This window comes from Pristiophorus japonicus, chromosome 19 (assembly GCF_044704955.1).
Source record: "Pristiophorus japonicus isolate sPriJap1 chromosome 19, sPriJap1.hap1, whole genome shotgun sequence".
Taxonomy (NCBI): domain Eukaryota; kingdom Metazoa; phylum Chordata; class Chondrichthyes; family Pristiophoridae; genus Pristiophorus; species Pristiophorus japonicus.
The window spans coordinates 94,668,783-94,688,703 of record NC_091995.1 but is presented as its reverse complement, the minus strand read 5'-3'; the positions used below and the strand labels follow the sequence as shown (position 1 = coordinate 94,688,703).

At 50.2% G+C, this 19,921-nt stretch overlaps 1 protein-coding gene across 1 annotated transcript in view; it reads right to left on the bottom strand.

The window, feature by feature from the left end:
- Positions 1 to 2,814: 2,814 nt before the first annotated feature.
- The window catches only part of LOC139230070 (probable G-protein coupled receptor 146), a 28,507-nt gene continuing 11,400 nt past the window's right edge, over positions 2,815 to 19,921 (bottom strand). Inside the window, exon 2 of the mRNA XM_070861861.1 lies at positions 2,815 to 5,671. Within this exon, the coding sequence (XP_070717962.1) occupies positions 4,514 to 5,545 (1,032 nt within the window). The 5' untranslated portion in view covers positions 5,546 to 5,671 and the 3' untranslated portion in view covers positions 2,815 to 4,513. The remainder of the gene's footprint in view (positions 5,672 to 19,921) is intronic.

Genomic DNA, 19,921 nt, shown 5'->3' with positions numbered 1-19,921 from the left:
GGGCCGAATGGCCTCTTTCTGTGCTGTACGACTCACTGATGATTACTGAACACAGTCTGAAAATCTGCAGGCACCTGAGCAGTTACAGTGGCTTGTTTTTCTGGACAAAAGGATTGACAGAACTTTTCGACACACTGAGTGAAGAGACGATTGGGCAGCCAGATACATCTGGGAGCATTGAATATGCATTTATTGATACAGTGCATCAACCTAAATGGGAAAAATATCCGTCGTTATGAGAAGTAGCTGAAACATTACAAATGGAACGGAAGGTTATACAGTCTTTAAGCGTTTGTGTGCAGTTCTTAAAGAGTGCACACAAACGCTTAAAGAGTGTCGATAGCTATCCATTACACATTAAGCATGAGCCATAGTCAGGATCTGGGTTCATCAAGCACAGTTTGTGGGTGCTTTTAGGGTTTTTTCCCCCCTTTTTGCTATGCTCCTTATTGGGCGTGCAGCTCTGTGCCGTCTCACTCATCAGTGTCAGCCATGGCTCAGTCGAGGCACTCTCTCTCGCCTCTGAGTCAGAAGGTTGTGGGTTCAAGTCCCACTCCAGATACTTGACCACAACAATCTAGGCTGACACTCCCAGTGCAGTACTGAGGGAGCGCCGCACTGTCGGAGGAGCAGTACTGAGGGAGCGCCGCACTGTCGGAAGGACATTACTGAGGGAGCCCCGCGCTGTCGGAGGGGCATTACTGAGGGAGCCCCGCGCTGTCGGAGGGGTAGTACTGAGGGAGCCCCGAGCTGTCGGAGGGGCAGTACTGAGGGAGCCCCGCGCTGTCGGAGGGGCTGTACTGAGGGAGCGCCGCACTGTCGGAGGGGCAGTACTGAGGGAGCGCTGCACTGTCGGAGGGGCAGTACTGAGGGAGCGCTGCACTGTCGGAGGGGCAGTGCTGAGGGAGCCCTGCACTGTCAGAGGAACAGTACTGAGGGAGCGCCACACTGTCGGAGGGGCAGTACTGAGGGAGCCCTGCACTGTCAGAGGGGCAGTGCTGAGGGAAAGCATTGAGGGAACGCCACACTGTCGGAGGGGCAGTACTGAGGGAGCGCTGCACTGTTGGAAGGGCTGAGGGAGTGTCGCACTGTCAGAGGCACAGTATTGAGGGAGCACCGCACTGTCGGAGGGGCAGTACTGAGGAAACGCTGCACTGTCGGAGGGGCTGTCTTCGGATGAGACATTAAATCGAGGCTCCGACTGCTCTCTCATGTAAAAGATCCCACGGTACTATTACATAGGGTATACAGCACAGAAACAGACCATTCGGCCCAACCAGTCCATGCCGTCGTTTATGCTCCACTCGAGCCTCCTCCCGTCTTTCCTCATCTAAATCTATCAGCATAACCCTCTATTCCCTTCTCACTCGTATCCTTGTCCAGCCTCCCCTTAAATACATCGATACTATTCGCTTCAACCCCTCCCTGTGACAGCGAGTTCCACATTCTCACCACTCTCTGGGTAAAGAAGTTTCTCCTGAATTCCCCATTGGATTTCTTGGTGACTATCTTATATTGATGGCCTCTAGTTATGCTCTTCCCCACAAGTGGAAACACTCTCTCTGTATCCACTCTATCAAAACCTTTCATCATTTTAAAGACCTCTATTAGGTCACCCCTCAGCCTACTCCCTTCTCAAAGGAGACCAACTCTGTTCATCCTTTCCTAATATGTGTACCCTTGCAATTCTGGTATCATCCTCATAAATCTGCTCTGCACCCTCTCCAGTGCCTGTATATCTTTTTATAACATACTATTGCGAAGAAGAGCAGGGGAGTTATCCCCGGTGTCCTGGGGCCAATATTTATCCCTCAACCAACATCACTAAAAACAGATTATCTGGTCATTAACACATTGCTGTGTGTGGGAGCTTGCTGTGCGCAAATTGGATGCTGCGTTTCCCACATTACAACAGTGACTACACTTCCAAAAATAGTACTTCATTGGCTGTAAAGCACTTTGGGATGTTGAGGTCATGAAATGCACTATATAAATGCACGTCTTTGATTTAAGTGGTCATTGACTAGTTATGAAGTTAGGGATGTTTAGCTGACAAAGTCGGGCTTGAACCTGCCTTCACCTCACATTGCCACGTATGTACTTTCCAGCAGTGGGGTCAATCGATAGTAATCCAGAGAGACACTGGCCCGTATTTTCCCCAGTGGTGTCAATCATAAGAATTAGGAGCAGGAGTCAGCCATTCGGCCCCTCGAGCCTGCTCCGCCATTCAATAAGATCATGGCTGATCTTCGACCTCAACTCCTCTTTCCCGCCCGATCCCCATATCCCTCGATTCCCCTTGAGTCCAATTATCTATCGATCTCAACCTCGAATATACTCAGCGACTGAGCCTCCACAGCCCTCTGGGGTAGAGCATTCCAAAAATTCACAATCCTCTGAGTGAAGAAAATCCTCCTCATCTAAGCTGACCCCTTAGGCTGTGACTCGTCCTGGACTCCCCAGCCAGGAGTTGCCTCTCAGCATCTACCCTGTCAAGCCTGCTAAGCATTTTATACGTTTCAATGAGATCGCCTCTCATTCTTCTAAACTCCAGAGAATTCGGGCCCATTCTACTCAATCTCTCCTCATAGGATAGCCCTCTCACCCAGGGATCATAGTGCATTAGGGTTTTTTAATAAACAGGTAAAATGTTATCTTAGTGAATGACGGAGCAGGCTCGAGGGACCGAATGGCCGTCTCCTGCTCCTATTTCTTATGTTCTTGTTATATCACTAAAGTTATGTATTGCTTCCAGATACAAACTTCCCCCCCCCCCACCCCCCCTCCTGTTCACAAACATTTTATACTTTGTTATATCCTCAGTATATCGCACAGTTCATTATAACCAACAATCGCTGTTAGGTAGCAATGTCCTACAAACAGCAAATTGGATGACCAGATAATCACTTTCTCTAGTGTTGGTTTGGTGAGAGCAATGCTGGTCAGGATACTGGGCTAACTCCCTGCCCTTTGAATTCTGAAATCTTTTTTACGCCCACCTGACCAGATAGTCAGGGCCTCGGTTATGGAGCCGCATGTGTGAAAGACGGCAACTCTGACAGTGCAGCACTCCCTCGGTACTGCACTGGAGAGTCAGCCCAGATCCGTGGCTCAAGTCCACAGTAGCATTGCACCTTCTGACTCAAAGTGAGAAAACTACTAACTGAGACACCCTGATACTTCAACGGGACTCGGTCAATCCTGTTATGGTCCAATTTTAGAAGTCTTCTGTTAGAGATGAACAAGTGACAAGCCTTCTGATTGTAGGGTTAGACATGAGTGAACAGATACAAGTCTGAACATTAGCAAGTGCCGGCTTAGGTCCAATAGTGTACTCTTGCCTCTGAGGCAGAAGGTCATAGGTTCAAGCCCCATTCCAGGACTGGAATATATAGTCTAGACTGATACCTCAGTGCTGCCCCAAAGTACTATTGTTGGAAGTGCCATCTTTCAGATGCAATGTTAAAACCATTAATTATGAAGACAGGTTACGTATACTAGACTTGTATTCTCTTGAACCTGCAAGTTCCCCTCCAAGTCACACACCATCCCGTTCCTTCATCGTCGCTGGGTCACAATCCTGGAACTCCCTCCATGTGGGAGTACCTTCACCACACGGACTGCAGCGGTTCAAGAAGGCGGCTCACCACCACCTTCTCAAGAGGCAATTAGGGATGGGCAATAAATGCCGGCCTTGCCAGCGACGCCCACATCCCGAGAATTAATTGTTTTTTTTTAAATTAAAGAGTGATCTACTTGAGGTGTTAAGGATGATGAAAAGGGTAGATAGAAATTATTTTCTCTGGTGGGAATCCAGAACAAGGGGCCATAACCTTAAAATTAGAGCCAGAAGTGATGTCAGGAAGCACTTCTTCACACAATGGATAGTGGAAATCTGGAACTCAATCCTCCAAAAAGCTTTTGAGGGGGCGGGGTCAATTGAAAATCCCAAAACTGAGATTAATAGATTTTCGTCGCATTGTTAAGGGTTACGGAACCAAGGTGGATTGATGGAGTTAAGATACAGATCAGCCATGATCTAATTGAGGAACTGACTGGCCTCCTCCTGTTCCCTATGTTCCAAAGCCCCATCTACCTGTTCAATGGATCTAAATGAATTTGTGGCACTTGTTCCAAGGTGAGTGGAGGAGTTCTCCTGGTGTCCATTCATTCCTCCACCAACACCGCCAAAGTCATCTTATTGCCGCTTATGGTGCACAATCTGATCGCCATGGTTTCCTACATTACAACAGTGACTGCTCTTCCAAAGTAATTCATTGGCTGTGAAGCGCTTTGGGACATCCTGAGCTCGCGAAAGGCGCGATATAACGGCAAGTTCCTTTTGCGGTAGATGGGTCGACAAGGCTTAATCATATACACTGTGGAAGCAGCCACCCGGGGAGAGCTGGAGTCAGTCATTTTCCGGCCGGGCAGGCTGATGAATTGGAGTGGGGATTTTAACGCACGTTCTCGGGCAGGAGCATTGTTGGTTTCCCCCAGGTAGTGGAAACTTTCATTCTGGGGTGACTTCTGCCCCCGAGACTGTTACCACGTGTTGCTGGCGGGCCGCGCGTTGGTTACCCTCGCGCCCGCACTGCACATCTCGGATCACCAGCCGCAGCCGCCCGTCGAAGGTCTTCTGCAGGTACCTGTAGGTGATGGGCACGGCGCAGGTGCTCAGGTAGGCCAGCAGTTCGCACGCCCCGCGCAGGAAGTGGAGCATGTCGTCGGACTGCGCCTCGCCGCGGGCCCGGGTGACGAAGCGGGCGGTGCTGACCAAGAGGGTCAGGTAGTAGGGCAGCCAGAGAGCGAACTGCACTAGCACCGTGGCCAGCAGCAGCCGCTGGACCGAAGGGTCGAGTCTGGGCGGCTCAGACAGCCGAAGCGAGCGGCTCTCGCGGGCGCAGAGGATCAGCCGGAAGGCGTAGCCCGCGCCCGCCGCCGGCACCACGAAGCCGGTGAAGAACATGATGGCATCGCCCAGCTCCTTGGCCTGCAGCTCGGAGCAGTCACGGACCTGGTCGGAGAGCTTGCTGCAGACGTAGAAGAGGAGGGAGGAGAAGCTGGCCAGAGACGCCCCGCCCCACACGAAGCTGCAGATGTGCTTCGTGTTGTAGACACTGGACATGTAGGTGTGGGGCACGGCCTGCTCGATGAAGCAGTCCAGGCTGAGCAACGTGGCAGAGTAGGTGCTGACCAGGGCCGCCATGTTGAACAGGATGAAGGAGGCCATGCAGACCTCCCGGCCGAATGTCCACGCCGGCCACAGGAGGTGGTCAGGACCCAGCAGCTGGAGAAAAGCCACCAGGTTCAGGATCAAGCCAGCCAGCGCCATGTTGGTGAAGTAGACGTCCAGCATGTTGATGGACAACTTGTGGCGAAGGTTGACGACTAGGACCAGAACGTTGAAGCTCAGGCCGAGGGGGAAGCAGAGAATGAGGTAGCCCGTCGAAGCCACAGACAGGATCATTCCCACATTATGGCAAAGGCCATCTCCGCAGAGCGTACTGTTGGCTCCAAAGTCCCCTTGAATGCAGCTCCACATTGCAGTGAGGTTCTCGGTCGACAGGCTGGAATGGTCAGCAAGGCAAGCTTCATAAGGAGGTGTCTATAGAGTTGAAGGATGTGACAAGAGTAGAGTGGAAATCAGCAGCCATTACTATCTGTAAGTCTGTAAATAAGATTTAAAAACACACGTTAGAACAATGATTGGCCGACCTTGTTATTTTGTCCCCACATTACCAAGTTCCTGGGAGATGTGTTAAGGGGCTCAAAGCTACAAGCATACTTGGTTATTCTTTCTCCCTGCTGTGGTTCCTCAGCACACACCTCTCTGACAGCCTAAATGGGAGCATTAACTACAAAGTATTTACAGCCCAGGAACAGGCCACTGGGCCCCACCGCTCCGTGTCAGGGTTTATGCTTCACACCAGCCCTCCTCCCACCCCTCTCCATCTCACCCCATCACCATATCCTTCTATTCCTTTTTCCCTCATGTGTTTATCCAGCTTCCCCTTAAATACATCGATACTATTCGCTTCAACTCCCTGTGGTAGTGAGTTCCACATTCTCACCGCTTTCTGGGGAAAGAGGTTTCTCCTGAATTCCCCATTGGATTTATTTGTGACTATCTTATACTGCTGGCCCCCTAGTTCTGGTCTCACCCGCAAGTGCAAACATCTTCTCCACTTCTACCCTATCGACCCCTTTCATAATTGTAATCTATTTGCTTCATGGGTTCTTTGCTTAAGAATTCATAGCAACACTTTGCTATTAAGAACTAGTTGGTTTAGTAACAAAGGTTTAACAATCACACTACACATTACCGGTTCATCCACCAGGCTCACAACCACCTGCCCCATCGTGGATCCCCCGAAACCAACTGGCCGGGGTTTTATTGAGTCTTGCGACTCACAATGCAACAGCTCTACAAACCTGTGAGTATACTCACTGGGGCATACCTGACAATAATCTTAAAGGCCTCTATCAGGTCACCCCTCAACCTTCTCTTTTCTGGAGAAAAGAGACGCAGCCTGTTCAAACTTTCCTGATGGGTATAAGCTCTGGTATCATGCTAGTGAATCTTGTTTGCACTCTCTCCAGTGCCTCTAGACCCAGCCAGTTACAGCAGGATGGGCGCAATCTGCTAACCCAAGTTGCCATTATCTGCTGCTTTAGGTATGTGTGAGAAAATGGATCATCGCAGAGGTATTTTCAACATCATTTTCTTCTCCGCCTTGCTCCTGAAGGCCCAGAACCTTGCTGGTTCCGGGGCTCAGAGGGTTAAATTACGAGAACAGGTCGCATAAACTTGGCTTGTATTTGCTTGAGCCTGGGAGACCGAGCGCCAATCTGATTGAGGAAGTCAGAGCCTGCTGTTACTCTCGTACTGAGCAGGGTGACTATTGCCACGTAATTGACCGGTATAAGTGAGGAAAGAAAGAAAGACGTTTGGATTTATATAGCGCCTTTCACGTCCACCGGACGTCCCAAAGCCCTTTACGGCCAATGAAGTGCTTTTGGAGTGTACTCACTGTTGTATTGTGGGAATCGCGGCAGCCAAATTGTGCACAGCAAGCTCCCACACACAGCAATGTGATAATGACCCAGATAATCTGTTTTAGTGATAATAAAAACAGAAAATGCTGGAAATCTCAGCGGGTCAGGCAGCATCTGTGGAGAGAGAAACAGAGTTAGTGTTGCGGGTCGTTGACCCTTCGTCAGAACCAGACGCTGCCTCACCCGCTGAGATTTCCAGCATTCTCTGTTTTTATTTCAGGTTCCAGCAAATGGTATGTTGGTTTTCATAGCTAGGGGATTTGAGTATAGGAGCAGGCAGTTGTATAGAGCCTTGGTGAGGCCTCACCTGGAATATTGTGTTCAGTTTTGGTCTCCTAATCTGAGGAAGGATGTTCTTGCTATTGAGGGAATGCAGCGAAGGTTCACCAGACTGATTCCAGGGATGGCAGGACTGACATATGAGGAGAGACTGGATCGACTGGGCCTGTATTCACTGGAGTTTAGAAGAATGAGAGGGGATCTCATAGAAACATATAAAATTCTGACGGGACTTGACAGGTTAGATGCAGGAAGAATGTTCCTGATGTTGGGGAAGTCCAGAACCGGGGGACACAGTCTTAGGATAAGGGGTAGGCCATTTTGGACTGAGATGAGGAGAAACTGCTTCACTCAGATAGTTGTTAATCTGTGGAATTCCCTGCCGCAGAGAGTTGTTGAGGCCAGTTCATTGATATATTCAAGAGGGAGTTAGATGTGGCCCTTACAGCTAAAGGGATCAAGGGGTATGGAGAGAAAGCAGGACTGAGGGAATGATCAGCCATGATCTTATTGAATGGTGGTGCAGGCTCGAAGGGCCGAATAGCCCACTCCTGCGGCTATTTTCTATGTTTCTATCCGCAATATTTTGCTGTTGAATCTGTTTTTGTGATGTTGGTTGAGGGATAAATATTGGCACCAGGACACTGGGGAGAACTCCCCTGCTCTTCTTCGAAATAGTGTCATAGGATCTTTTACGTCCACCTCATCCGAAAGCTCCAATAGTGCGGCACTCCTTCAGCACTACCCCTCCGACAGTGCAGCCCCTCCGACAGTGCGGCTCTCCCTCAGTACTGCCCCTCCGACAGTGCGGCTCTCCTTCAGTACTGTCCCTCCGACAATGTGGCTCTCCCTCAGTACTGCCCTTCCAACAGTGCGGCGCTCCCTCAGTACTGCTTCTCCAACAGTGCGGTGCTCCCTCAGTACTGTCCCTCCGACAGTGCAGCGCTCCCTCAGTTCTGCCCCTCCGACAGTGCGGTGCTCCCTCAGTACTGTCCCTCCGACAGTGCAGCGCTCCTTCAGTACTGCCCCTCCGACAGTGCAGCGCTCCCTCAGTACCGCCCCTCCGACAGTGCAGCGCTCCCTCAGTACTGTCCCTCTGACAGTGCAGCACTCCCTCAGTACTGTCCCTTCAACAGTGCGGCACTCCCTCAGTACCGCCCCTCCGACAGTGCAGTGCTCCCTCAGTACTGCCCCTCCGACTGTGCGGTGCTCCCTCAGTACTGCACTGGGAGTGTCAGCCTAGATTCTGCGCTCAATTCTCTGGAGTGGGACTTGAACCCACAACCTTCAGACTCAGAGGTGAGTGTGCTGCCCACTGAGCCACGGCTGGCACTGTGAGGAGGAATAGAGTCAAACAATCCAGTGTTGTTGAGTGTAGAGGTGTTGTTTACTGTGTCCCACAGTTGCCAACTCTGCTTGGATCTATTCCTGCAGCATTCATCACATGATGTCCCACTGCCCTGACCCACTCTCCCGCCATTGGCCGTTCAACACGCCCATCCTCATGGTGCCCCGCCTTCCCACCAATCGGAAAGCGAACAGACTCTTCATTACCCAATTGACTCTCAGTCAAGCAACCTTTTCCCCCGCCCCAACTCCTATATTTTTATAACTAATAAAGAAAAGTGTTCAAAGAAAAAAGAAAATTTTTCTGAGTGCCATTATGATTTTTCGCCTGGGTTTTTGCTCGCACCAGTGTCCCGGGGCTTAATCCTCAATTCCTGGAGACTCCAGGCCAATCCTGGAGGGTTGGCAACCCGACTGTCCCAACATCATAACTCAAAAAACAAGCTCTTTCCACTCTTCGAGTTGCACAACACACTTTAAACAAGCGTGTGCCTATATGTCCTGTGCACACATGCAGAGAAATCTAGTGACGCACAACACAGGAATGTACTGTCAATGTTATGGATGTAAATAAATATGTACAGTTGAGTGATATCTCCTGAGGCCATTGTATTCTACTGAGAAACCATTTCATCATTACTGCAATTGGTGTCATCCTGTCCTGCGTTGTTTAGCAGCCACACAGCAAGCGCGTTGAAAACAAACACTAAATCGGGAGATCACAACATCACCATCAGCGACTGTAACCCTTTCACGGCCAAAGACTCCGGGTTCGAAAATAAACCCTCTCGGGCGAGCTATGACCAAGGTTACACACAGGACAGCGGTGCGAATGCAGACAATTATAGGAACAGGAGGAGGCCATTTAGTGAGAGCATGGCTGATTTGTGACCTAACTCCAATTTGTCCTAGTCATGGGGCATCTTATGATCCTCAGCGACTGGATTGGCAAAACACCAACTTGCATTTATATAGCGCCTTTAACATAGTGAAACGTCCCAAGGCGCTTCACAGGAGTGTTATGAGACAGAAAATTTGACACTGAGCCACATAAGTAGAAATTAGGGCAGGTGACCAAAAGCTTGGTCAAAGAGGTGGATTTTAACGAGCGTCTTGAAAGAGGAGAGAGAGGTAGAGAGGTTTAGGGAGGGAGTTCCAGAGCTTGGGGCCCAGGCAGCTGAAGGCACGGCCACCAATGGCGGAGCGATTATAATCGGGGATGGGCAAGCGGGCAGAATTAGAGGAGCGCAGACATCTCGGGGGGGGGGGGTTGTGGGGCTCAGAGATTGGGAGGGGGCGCGAAGGCCATGGAGGAATTTGAAAACAAGGATGAGAATTTGTGGAACCCACAAGCTTCCGACTCAGAGGCAAGTGTGCTAGGCAATGAGCAACAGCAGACACAAAGGGATGTGGGCCAAAGGCAGGTACACGGAGCTCGGTCGCAGATCAGGCATGATCATAGGCAGTCCCTCGAAATCGAGGAAGACTCGCTTCCACTCTTAAAGTGAGTTCTTAGGTGACTGAACACTCCAATACAGGAATTACAGTCTCTGTCACAGGTGGGACAGACAGTGGTTGAAGGAAAGGGTGGGTGGGACTGGTTTGCCGCACGCTCCTTCCGCTGCCTGCGCTTGATTTCTGCACGCTCTCGGCGACGAGACTCGAGGTGCTCAGCGCCCTCCCGGATGGTCTTCCTCCACTTAGGCCGGTCTTTGGCCAGGGACTCCCAGGTGTCAGTGGGGATGTTGCAATTTATCAAGGAGGCTTTGAGGGTGTCCTTGAAACGGTTCCTCTGCCCACCTTGGGCTCGCTTGCTGTGTAGGGGTTCTGATTAGAATAGAAGATCTATTATCAACAGGGGGATCAGCCATGATCTCATCGAATGGGGGCACAGGCTAGAGGGGCTGAATGGCCTCCTCCTGTTCCTATGTTGTATCAACATCGGCGCACTGCAGTTTGTGACTGGAAACGGATACTAGGGGAGCGTTATTCCCGCTTCAGGCAAGATATTTTCTTTCTCTTCTCGACCATGGTGCCAAAGGCAGACCCACTGGAGCCAGACGAACAAAAGACTGAATTTGCTAATTGCACAACTCGTTTGTACAGTAGATTAATCGCAAGAGAAGAGCTACAGTATTTTGTTCCCCTGTTGGCACAGGGACATGTTGTTCCAAATCCCTCGATTCTTTCAAGTGGCACTTTTTGGTTTTCTGCTCACGTCCTCGGGCAGCACAGGCCTGTGAGCAACCCACCCATTCACATGCTCCCGAACAAAGCATTCTCGCTGCCTTCTGATCCCGTTCCAGGAACAGCACAATCTGTCGCCCCGGTAAGTATGAAACCAGACCACAGCTTGGTGTTCCAAGATCCAAGCACAACGGTTTCAGGAAGGCCACTCTCACAATGCAACCCAAGACCAGGCAAGGCCCTGCCTTGTTATTTCTAATTGTTTTTCAGGAAGAGAGAGAAATGTCTGTGTTTATCAAAGGGAGCGATATCGATGCTGAGGAATGGAACATTCTCCAGCATTTTGCAACCTTTGATCAGGATCTCATATTTTAACTGCGACACTGGATGACACTAGACTTGCAATACTGCAATATTCTACTCTTCACGGGTATCTGATACTGTCGGTAATAGCCAGCCCATGTATCAATCCCCCTCCATGTATCATTCCCCCCGATGCATCAATCCCCCCATGTATCAATCCCCCCCCATGTATCAATCTCCTCCATGTATCAATCCCCCCATGCATCAATCCCCCCATGTATCAATCCCCCCCATGTATCAATCCCCCCCATGTATCAATCCCCCCCATGTATCAATCCCCCCATGCATCAATCCCCCCCCATGTATCAATCCCCCCCATGTATCAATCCCCCCATGTATCAATCCCCCCATGTATCAATCCCCCCCATGTATCAATCCCCCCCATGTATCAATCCCCCCATGTATCAATCCCCCCATGTATCTATCCCCCCATGTATCAATACCCCCATGCATCTATCCCCCCCATGTATCAATCCCCCCATGTATCAATCCCCCCATGTATCAATCCCCCCCATGTATCTATACCCCCATGCATCAATCCCCCCATGTATCAATCCCCCCATGTATCAATCCCCCCATGCATCAATCACCCCATGTATCTATCCCCCCATGTATCTATCCCCCCATGTACCAATCCCTCCCATGTATCAATTCCCCCCCATGTATCTATCCCCCCATGTATCTATCCCCCCATGTATCAATCCCCCCCCATGTATCAATCCCCCCATGCATCAATCCCCCCATGTATCAATCCCCCCCCATGTATCAATCCCCCCCATGTATCAATCCTCCCCATGTATCAATCCCCCCCCCATGTATCAATCCCCCCATGCATCAATCCCCCCATGTATCAATCCTTCCATGTATCAATCCCCCCATGTATCAATCCCCCCATGCATCAATCCCCCCATGTATCAATCCCCCCATGTATCAATCCCCCCATGTATCAATCTCCTCCATGTATCAATCCCCCCCATGTATCAATCTCCTCCATGTATCAATCTCCCCCATGTATCAATCCCCCCCATGCATCAATCCCCCCCATGTATCAATCCCCCTATGTATCAATCCCCCCCCATGTATCAATCCCCCCATGTATCAATCCCCCCCATGTATCAATCCCCCCATGTATCAATCCCCCCCATGTATCAATCCCCCCCATGTATCAATCTCCATGTATCAATCTCCTCCATGTATCTATCCCCCCATGTATCTATCCCCCATGTATCAATCCCTCCCATGTATCAATTCCCCCCCATGTATCTATCCCCCCATGTATCAATCCCCCCATGTATCAATCCCCCCATGCATCAATCCCCCCATGTATCAATCCCCCCCCATGTATCAATCCCCCCCATGTATCAATCCCCCCCATGTATCAATCCTCCCCATGTATCAATCCCCCCCATGTATCAATCCCCCCATGCATCAATCCCCCCATGTATCAATCCTTCCATGTATCAATCCCCCCATGTATCAATCCCCCCATGCATCAATCCCCCCATGTATCAATCCCCCCATGTATCAATCCCCCCCATGTATCAATCCCCCCATGTATCAATCCCCCCCCATGTATCAATCCCCCCATGTATCAATCTCCTCCATGTATCAATCTCCTCCATGTATCAATCCCCCCCATGTATCAATCCCCCTCTCCATGTATCAATCCCCACATGTATCAATCCCCCCCATGTATCAATCCCCCTCTCCATGTATCAATCCCCCCATGTATCAATCTCCTCCATGTATCAATCTCCTCCATGTATCAATCCCCCTATATATCAATCCCCCTCTCCATGTATCAATCCCCCCCATGTATCAGTCCCCCTCTCCATGTATCAATCCCCCTATGTATCAATCCCCCTCTCCATGTATCAATCCCCCCATGTATCAATCCCCCTCTCCATGTATCAATCCCCCCATGTATCAATCCCCCCTCTCCATGTATCAATCCCCCCCATTTATCTATCCCCCCCATGTATCTATCCCCACCATGTATCAATCTCCCCCATGTATCAATCCCCCTCTCCATGTATCTATCCCCCCATGTATCAATCCCCCCTCCCCATGTATCAATCCCCCCATTTATCTATCCCTCCATGTATCAATCACCCCCATGTATCAATCCCCCCCATGTATCAATCCCCCTCCCCATGTATCAATCCCCCCATGTATCAATCCCCCTCCCCATGTATCAATCTCCCCATGTATCAATCCCCCCATGTATCAATCACCCCATGTATTCAATCCCCCCTATGTATCTATTCCCCCCATGTATCAATCCCCCCTATGTATCTATCCCCCCCATGTATCAATCCCCCCATGCATCAATCCGTCCCCATGTATCAATCCCCCCCATGTATCAATAACCCCCATGTATCAATCCCCCCCATGTATCAATCTCCATGTATCAATCCCCCTATGTATCAATCCCCCCATGTATCAATCCCCCCATGTATCAATCACCCCCATGTATCAATCCCCCCCATGTATCAATCCCCCTATGTATCAATCCCCCTCACATGTATCAATCCCCCCCTGTGATCAATCCCCCGCCCATGTATCATTCCCCCACTCTCCCACCCCATGTATCAATCCCCTCGCCCCATGTATCAATCCCTCGTCAGAATTTAGAAGAATGAGAGGTGATCTTATTGGAACATAAGAGTCTGAGGGGGCTGGACAGGGTAGATGCAGAGAGGATGTTTCCCCTCATAGGGGAATCTAGAACTAGGGGGCATAGTTTTAGAATAAGAGGCCGCCCGTTTAAAACAGAGATGAGGAGGAATTTCTTCTCTCAGAGGGTTGTGAACCTGTGGAATTCGCTGCCCCAGAGAGCTGTAGAGGCTGGGTCATTGAATATATTTAAGGCAGAGATAGACAGATTTTCAACAGGGGAGTCAAGGGTTATGTGGAGCAGGCAGTGAAGTGGAGTTGAGGTGAAGATCAGATCGGCCATGATCTTATTGAATGGTGGGGCAGGCTCGAGGGGCCGAATGGCCGACTCCTGCTCCTATTTTTTATGTTCTTATGTTCGATCACCTCCATATATCAATTGCTCCCATATATCAATCACTCCCGGTATAACTACCTCCTTATATCAATGACTCTCTGGAAATGTTCCCTCTAATTTGCGATCCCTTTAAATTTGCTGCGTGGGATCTACCAGTGGGTGAGCGTCGTGTGTGGGACCCTCGCGATTGGTGTGTGAACCTGCTCCTTCGGGGGAACATTGCTCCCTGTATAACTACCCCCATATAGCCATCACCCCCTGTATTTCTAACTCTTGTATACTCACCCCCTGTATTCATTGGACTGGCTCCAACTCTCATTCTCCCCGGTACCCCAGAACTGGGAGGCTGCTGCACTCCCCTCAGTGTTTCTTCCAACTACAATTTACAGGGTCTGAAACCCAAGCTCAACATCACCCCAACCCCTACTACTAGATTTCTCATCTCTTTCCCTGGGGGATGTCAGTAGCCGTTGACCAAAGCTCGCAATGTACATAACAGCATAAGAATAAGAAATAGGAGCAGGAGTCAGCTATTCGGCCCCTCGAGCCTGCTCCGCCATTCAATAAGATCATGGCTGATCTTCTACCTCAACTTCACTTTCCCGCCTGATCCCCTTATCCCTTGATTCCCTTAATATCTAAAAATCTATCGATCTCTGTCTTGAATACTGAGACTGTCTTGAATACTGTCTTGAATACTGAAAGACTGAGCCTCCACAGGCCTCTGGGGCAGAGAATTCCAAAGATTCACCACCCTCTTAGTGAAGAACTTTCTCCCCATCTCAGTCCTAAATGGCCGACCCCTTATCCTGAGACTGACCCCTGGTTCTAGACTCTTTGGGTGAGTGCAGCCGCAAAAACACTGAGGAAGCTCGACACCATCCAGGACAAAGCAGGCCGCTTGATCGGCACGCTACCCACCACCTTCAACACTCACTCCCTCCACCACCGGCGCACCATGTGCACCATCTACAAGATGCACTGCAGCAACTCGCCAAGGCTTCTTCGGCAGCACCTCCCAAACCCGCGACCTCTACCACCTAGAAGGACAAGGGCAGCAGGGGCATGGGAACACCACCACCTCCACGTTCCCCTCCAAGTCGCACACCATCCTGACTTGGAAATATACCGGCCGTTCCTTCATCGTCGCTGGGTCACAATCCTGGAACTCCCTCCCTAACAGCACTGTGGGAGCACCTTCACCACACGGACTGCAGCGGTTCAAGAAGGCGGCTCACCACCACCTTCTCAAGGGGCAATTAGGGATGGGCAATAAATGCCGGCCTGGCCAGCGACACCCACACCCCAAAAATGAGCACAAAAAGGCACTAACTTGTGCTGTATACAAGGTGCCCAGTCAAAGGAGCACAGGTACCTTACGTGGGAAGACTTAGTTTCAATAGCAAAGGTATAATGTATTTGCATCATTGGTTCTTTGCTGAAGAATTTATAGCAACACATTGCTATTAAAGAACTAGTTGGTTTATTAGCCAAGGTTTAACAATCACACTACACATTACCAGTTCATCCACCAGGCTCACAACCACCTGCCCCATCGTGGATCCCCCGAACCCAACTGGGGTTTTATTGAGTCTTGTGAACATCACGTGACTGGCTAAGCCACTCCCAACTCAACAGCTCTACAAACCAGTAAGCATGCTCACAGGGGCACACATTACAAAAGGAATTGAACATCAAGCACACTGTGACCTTTGTAATTTGCAGGTTCCCCGTTCTTGTTGGGCGCGGCTGTGTAACGGATATATCACACTCATATTGTTGTGAGTCAGTTCATGTTCAGTGTAAACTGTGTGCGCTCCACCGCACAGGGACTGAGCGCTGAGAGCAAGGCAGCCCATGCGTGTGACGGAAGAGTTATGATTACTGTCGCTGTATTTCTGGGCATGAGACATGTCTGATCTACATACAGCTCCCTTATCATACGGGGAGATAAATGTACGGCACAGATTACACTCTTCTTTTTATGCACCAACTACCTTATTCTCTGTATCTAACCCCGTGCTGTACCTGCCCTGGGAGTGTTTGATGGGACAGTGTAGAGGGAGCTTTACTCTGTATCTAACCCCGTGCTGTACCTGCCCTGGGAGTGTTTGATGGGACAGTGTAGAGGGAGCTTTACTCTGTATCTAACCCCGTGCTGTACCTGCCCTAGGAGTATTTGATGGGACAGTGTAGAGGGAACTTTACTCTGTATCCAATCCGTGCTGTAGCTGCCCTGGGAGTGTTTGATGGGACAGTGTAGAGGGAGCTTTACTCTGTATCTAACCCCGTGCTGTACTTGCCCTGGGAGTGTTTGATGGGACAGTGTAGAGGGAGCTTTACTCTGTATCCAACCCGTGCTGTATCTGCCCTGGGAGTGTATGATGGGACAGTGTAGAGGGAGCTTTACTCTGTATCTAACCCCGTGCTGTACTTGCCCTGGGAGTGTTTGATGGGACAGTGTAGAGGGAGCTTTACTCTGTATCTAACCCCGTGCTGTACCTGCCCTGGGAGTGTTTGATGGGACAGTGTAGAGGGAGCTTTACTCTGTATCTAACCCCCTGCTGTACCTGCCTTGGGAGTGTTCAGTACTGACAACAGTTGACAAAAGCATTAACGCTGTTCTACTTCCCAGAAATAGCATCAGTCATCTTGATGAGCAGGTCAGGAAACTGGTTGGGTATCCGTTGGGATAGGAGAGGCCAGACCATAAGAAGCTAGTCGATTGGCTATCACAGTGCAAGCAGCTGATGTCACCCATTCAGTTTTCGGTCTTTAATCTGATGTGCGGAGAACAGGGGATGCACAGATTAAATTGTGGACGTTCACTGCTGAATTCCTCATCCACAGGGAAATAGATTCATCCTGTTCGATCGCCGTTCAGCGCTCCTCTCTGCCCAGCCATGCGCACACTGTTCACAATGAATTAACATCCAACGTGATGATGGTAATCAGTGTGACAAGCCAAACTCTCACATCCGCAGCCTGCAATCAGCAGCGAGGAGACGCAAGAGCTTTGCAGTAGCTGGAAAAAACAGCTGCACAAAACTGGGGCTTACATCAATGATTGTTGTAGCTCAGTGGGTAGCACACTCACCTCTGAGTCAGAAGGTTGTGGGTTCAAGTCCCACTCCAGGGACTTGAGCACATGAATCTAGGCTGACACTCCTAGTACAGTACTGAGGGAGCGCCGCACTGTCGGAGGGGCAGTACTGAGGGAGTGCCGCACTGTCGGATGGGCAGTACTGAGGGAGCGCCGCACTGTCGGAGGGGCAGTACTGAGGGAGCGCCGCACTGTCGGAGGGGCAGTACTGAGGGAGTGCCACACTGTCGGAGGGGCAGTATTGAGGGAGCGCCGCACTGTCGGACGGGCAGTACTGAGGGAGTGCCGCACTGTCGGAGGGGCAGTATTGAGGGAGCGCCGCACTGTCGGAGGAGCAGTACTGAGGGAGCGCCGCACTGTCGAGGGGCAGTACTGAGGGAGCGCCGCACTGTTGGAGGGGCAGTACTGAGGGAGAGCCGCACTGTCGGAGGGGCAGTACTGAGGGAGCACTGCACTGTCGGAGGAACAGTACTGAGGGAGCGCCGCACTGTCGGAGGGGCAGTACTGAGGGAGCGCCGCACTGTCGGAGGGGCAGTACTGAGGGAGCGCCGCACTGTCGGATGGGCAGTACTGAGGGAGCGCCGCACTGTCGGAGGGGCAGTACTGAGGGAGCGCCGCACTGTCGGAGGGGCAGTGCTGAGGGAGTGCCACACTGTCGATCGTGCCGTCTTTCGGATGAGACGTTAAACCGAGGCCCTGTCTGCCCTCTTAGGTGGATGCACAAGATCCCATGGCACTGTTTTGAAGAAGAGCAGGGGAGTTATTCCCAGGGTCCTGGTCAATATTCATCCCTCACTCGACTAAAACAGATGATCTGGTCATTATCACATTGCTGTTTGTGGGAGCTTGATCTGCACAAGTTGGCTGCCACATTACAACAGTGACTACACACCAAAAATACTTCATTGGCTGTAAAGCAATTTGAGACATCTGGTGGTCGTGAAAGGCACTATACAAATGCAAGTCTTTATTTCATTCCAAACAGCAGTAGGAACACACGGAATAATGTGCATGGGAGTGAGTTGCAGAGAATAATGGAGATGGGAGAGTTATAGGGAATAATCACAGAAATTTACAGCACGGAAGGAAGCCATTCGGCCCATCGTGTCCGTGCCGGCCGATAAAGAGCTACCCGGCCGAATCCCACTTTCCAGCTTTCGGTCCGTAGCCCTGTAGGTTACGGCACTTCAAGTGTACATCCAAGTACTTTTTAAATGTGGTGAGGGTTTCTGCCTCTACCACCCTTTCAGGCCGTGAGTTCCAGACCCCCACCACCCTCTGGGAGAAAAAAGTTCTCCTCAACTCCCCTCTAATCCACCTACCAATTACTTTAAACCTATGGCCCCTGGTTGTTGACCCCTCTGCTAAAGGAAATAGGTCCTTCCTATCCACTCTATCAAGGCCCCTCGTAATTTTATACACCTCAATAAGGTCTCGCCTCAGCCTCCTCTGTTCCAAAGAAAATAAACCCAGCCTATCCAATCTTTACTCATCACTAAAATTATCCAGTCCTGGCAACATCCTTGTTAATCTCCTCTGCACGCTCTCTCATGCAATCACATCTTTCCTGTAATGTGGTGACCAGAACTGTACACAGTACTCGAGCTGTGGTCTAACTGATGTTTTAATGGTCATGGGAGAGTTACAAGGAAAAATAGAGTGTGTTGCTTTTGAATCTAAGAGGCGGTATTAGCGAGGCCTTCAATGAGGCTTAACTGCTACTCCCTGCTCCCACTTGATTGAACATAAGAAATAGGAGCAGGGGTCCACCATTCAGTGAGATCATGGCTGATCTGATCGTGGCCTCCACTCCACTTCCCCGCCCGCTCCCCATAACCCTTGACTCCCTTATCGTTCAAAAATTTGTTTATCTCCACCTTAAATATACTCAATGACCCAGCCTCCACACTCTCTGGGGCAGAGAATTCCACAGATTTACAACCCTCTGAGAGAAGAAATTCCTCCTCATCTCAGTTTTAAATGGGCGACCCCTTATTCTGAAACTATGCCCCCTAGTTCTAGACTCCCCCAAGAGGAGAAACATCTTCTCAGCAGCTACCCTGTCAAGCCCCCTCAGAATCTTATACATTTCAATAAGATCACCTCTCATTCTTCTAAACTCCAATGAGTAGAGGTCCAACCTGCTCAACCTTGCTTCATATGACAACCCCTTCATCTCAGGAATCAAACTCGTGAACCTTCTCTGAACTGCCTCCAATGCAAGTATATCCCTCCTTAAATACGGAGACCAAAACTGTACGCAGTACTCCAGGTGTGGCCTCACCAATACTCCATCCCCCTTGCAATAAAGGCCAACATTCCATTTGCCTTCCTGATCACTTGCTGTACCTGCATACTCACTTTTTGAGTTTCATGGACAAGTACCTTCAGGTCCCTCTGTACCGCAGCACTTTGCAATCTCTCAACATTTAAATAATAATTTGCTTTTATATTTTTCCTACCAAAGTGGATAACCTCACATTTTCCCACATTATACTCCATCTGCCAAATGTTTGCCCACTCACTGAGCCTGCCTATATCCCTTTGCAGATTCTTTGTGTCCTCCTCAC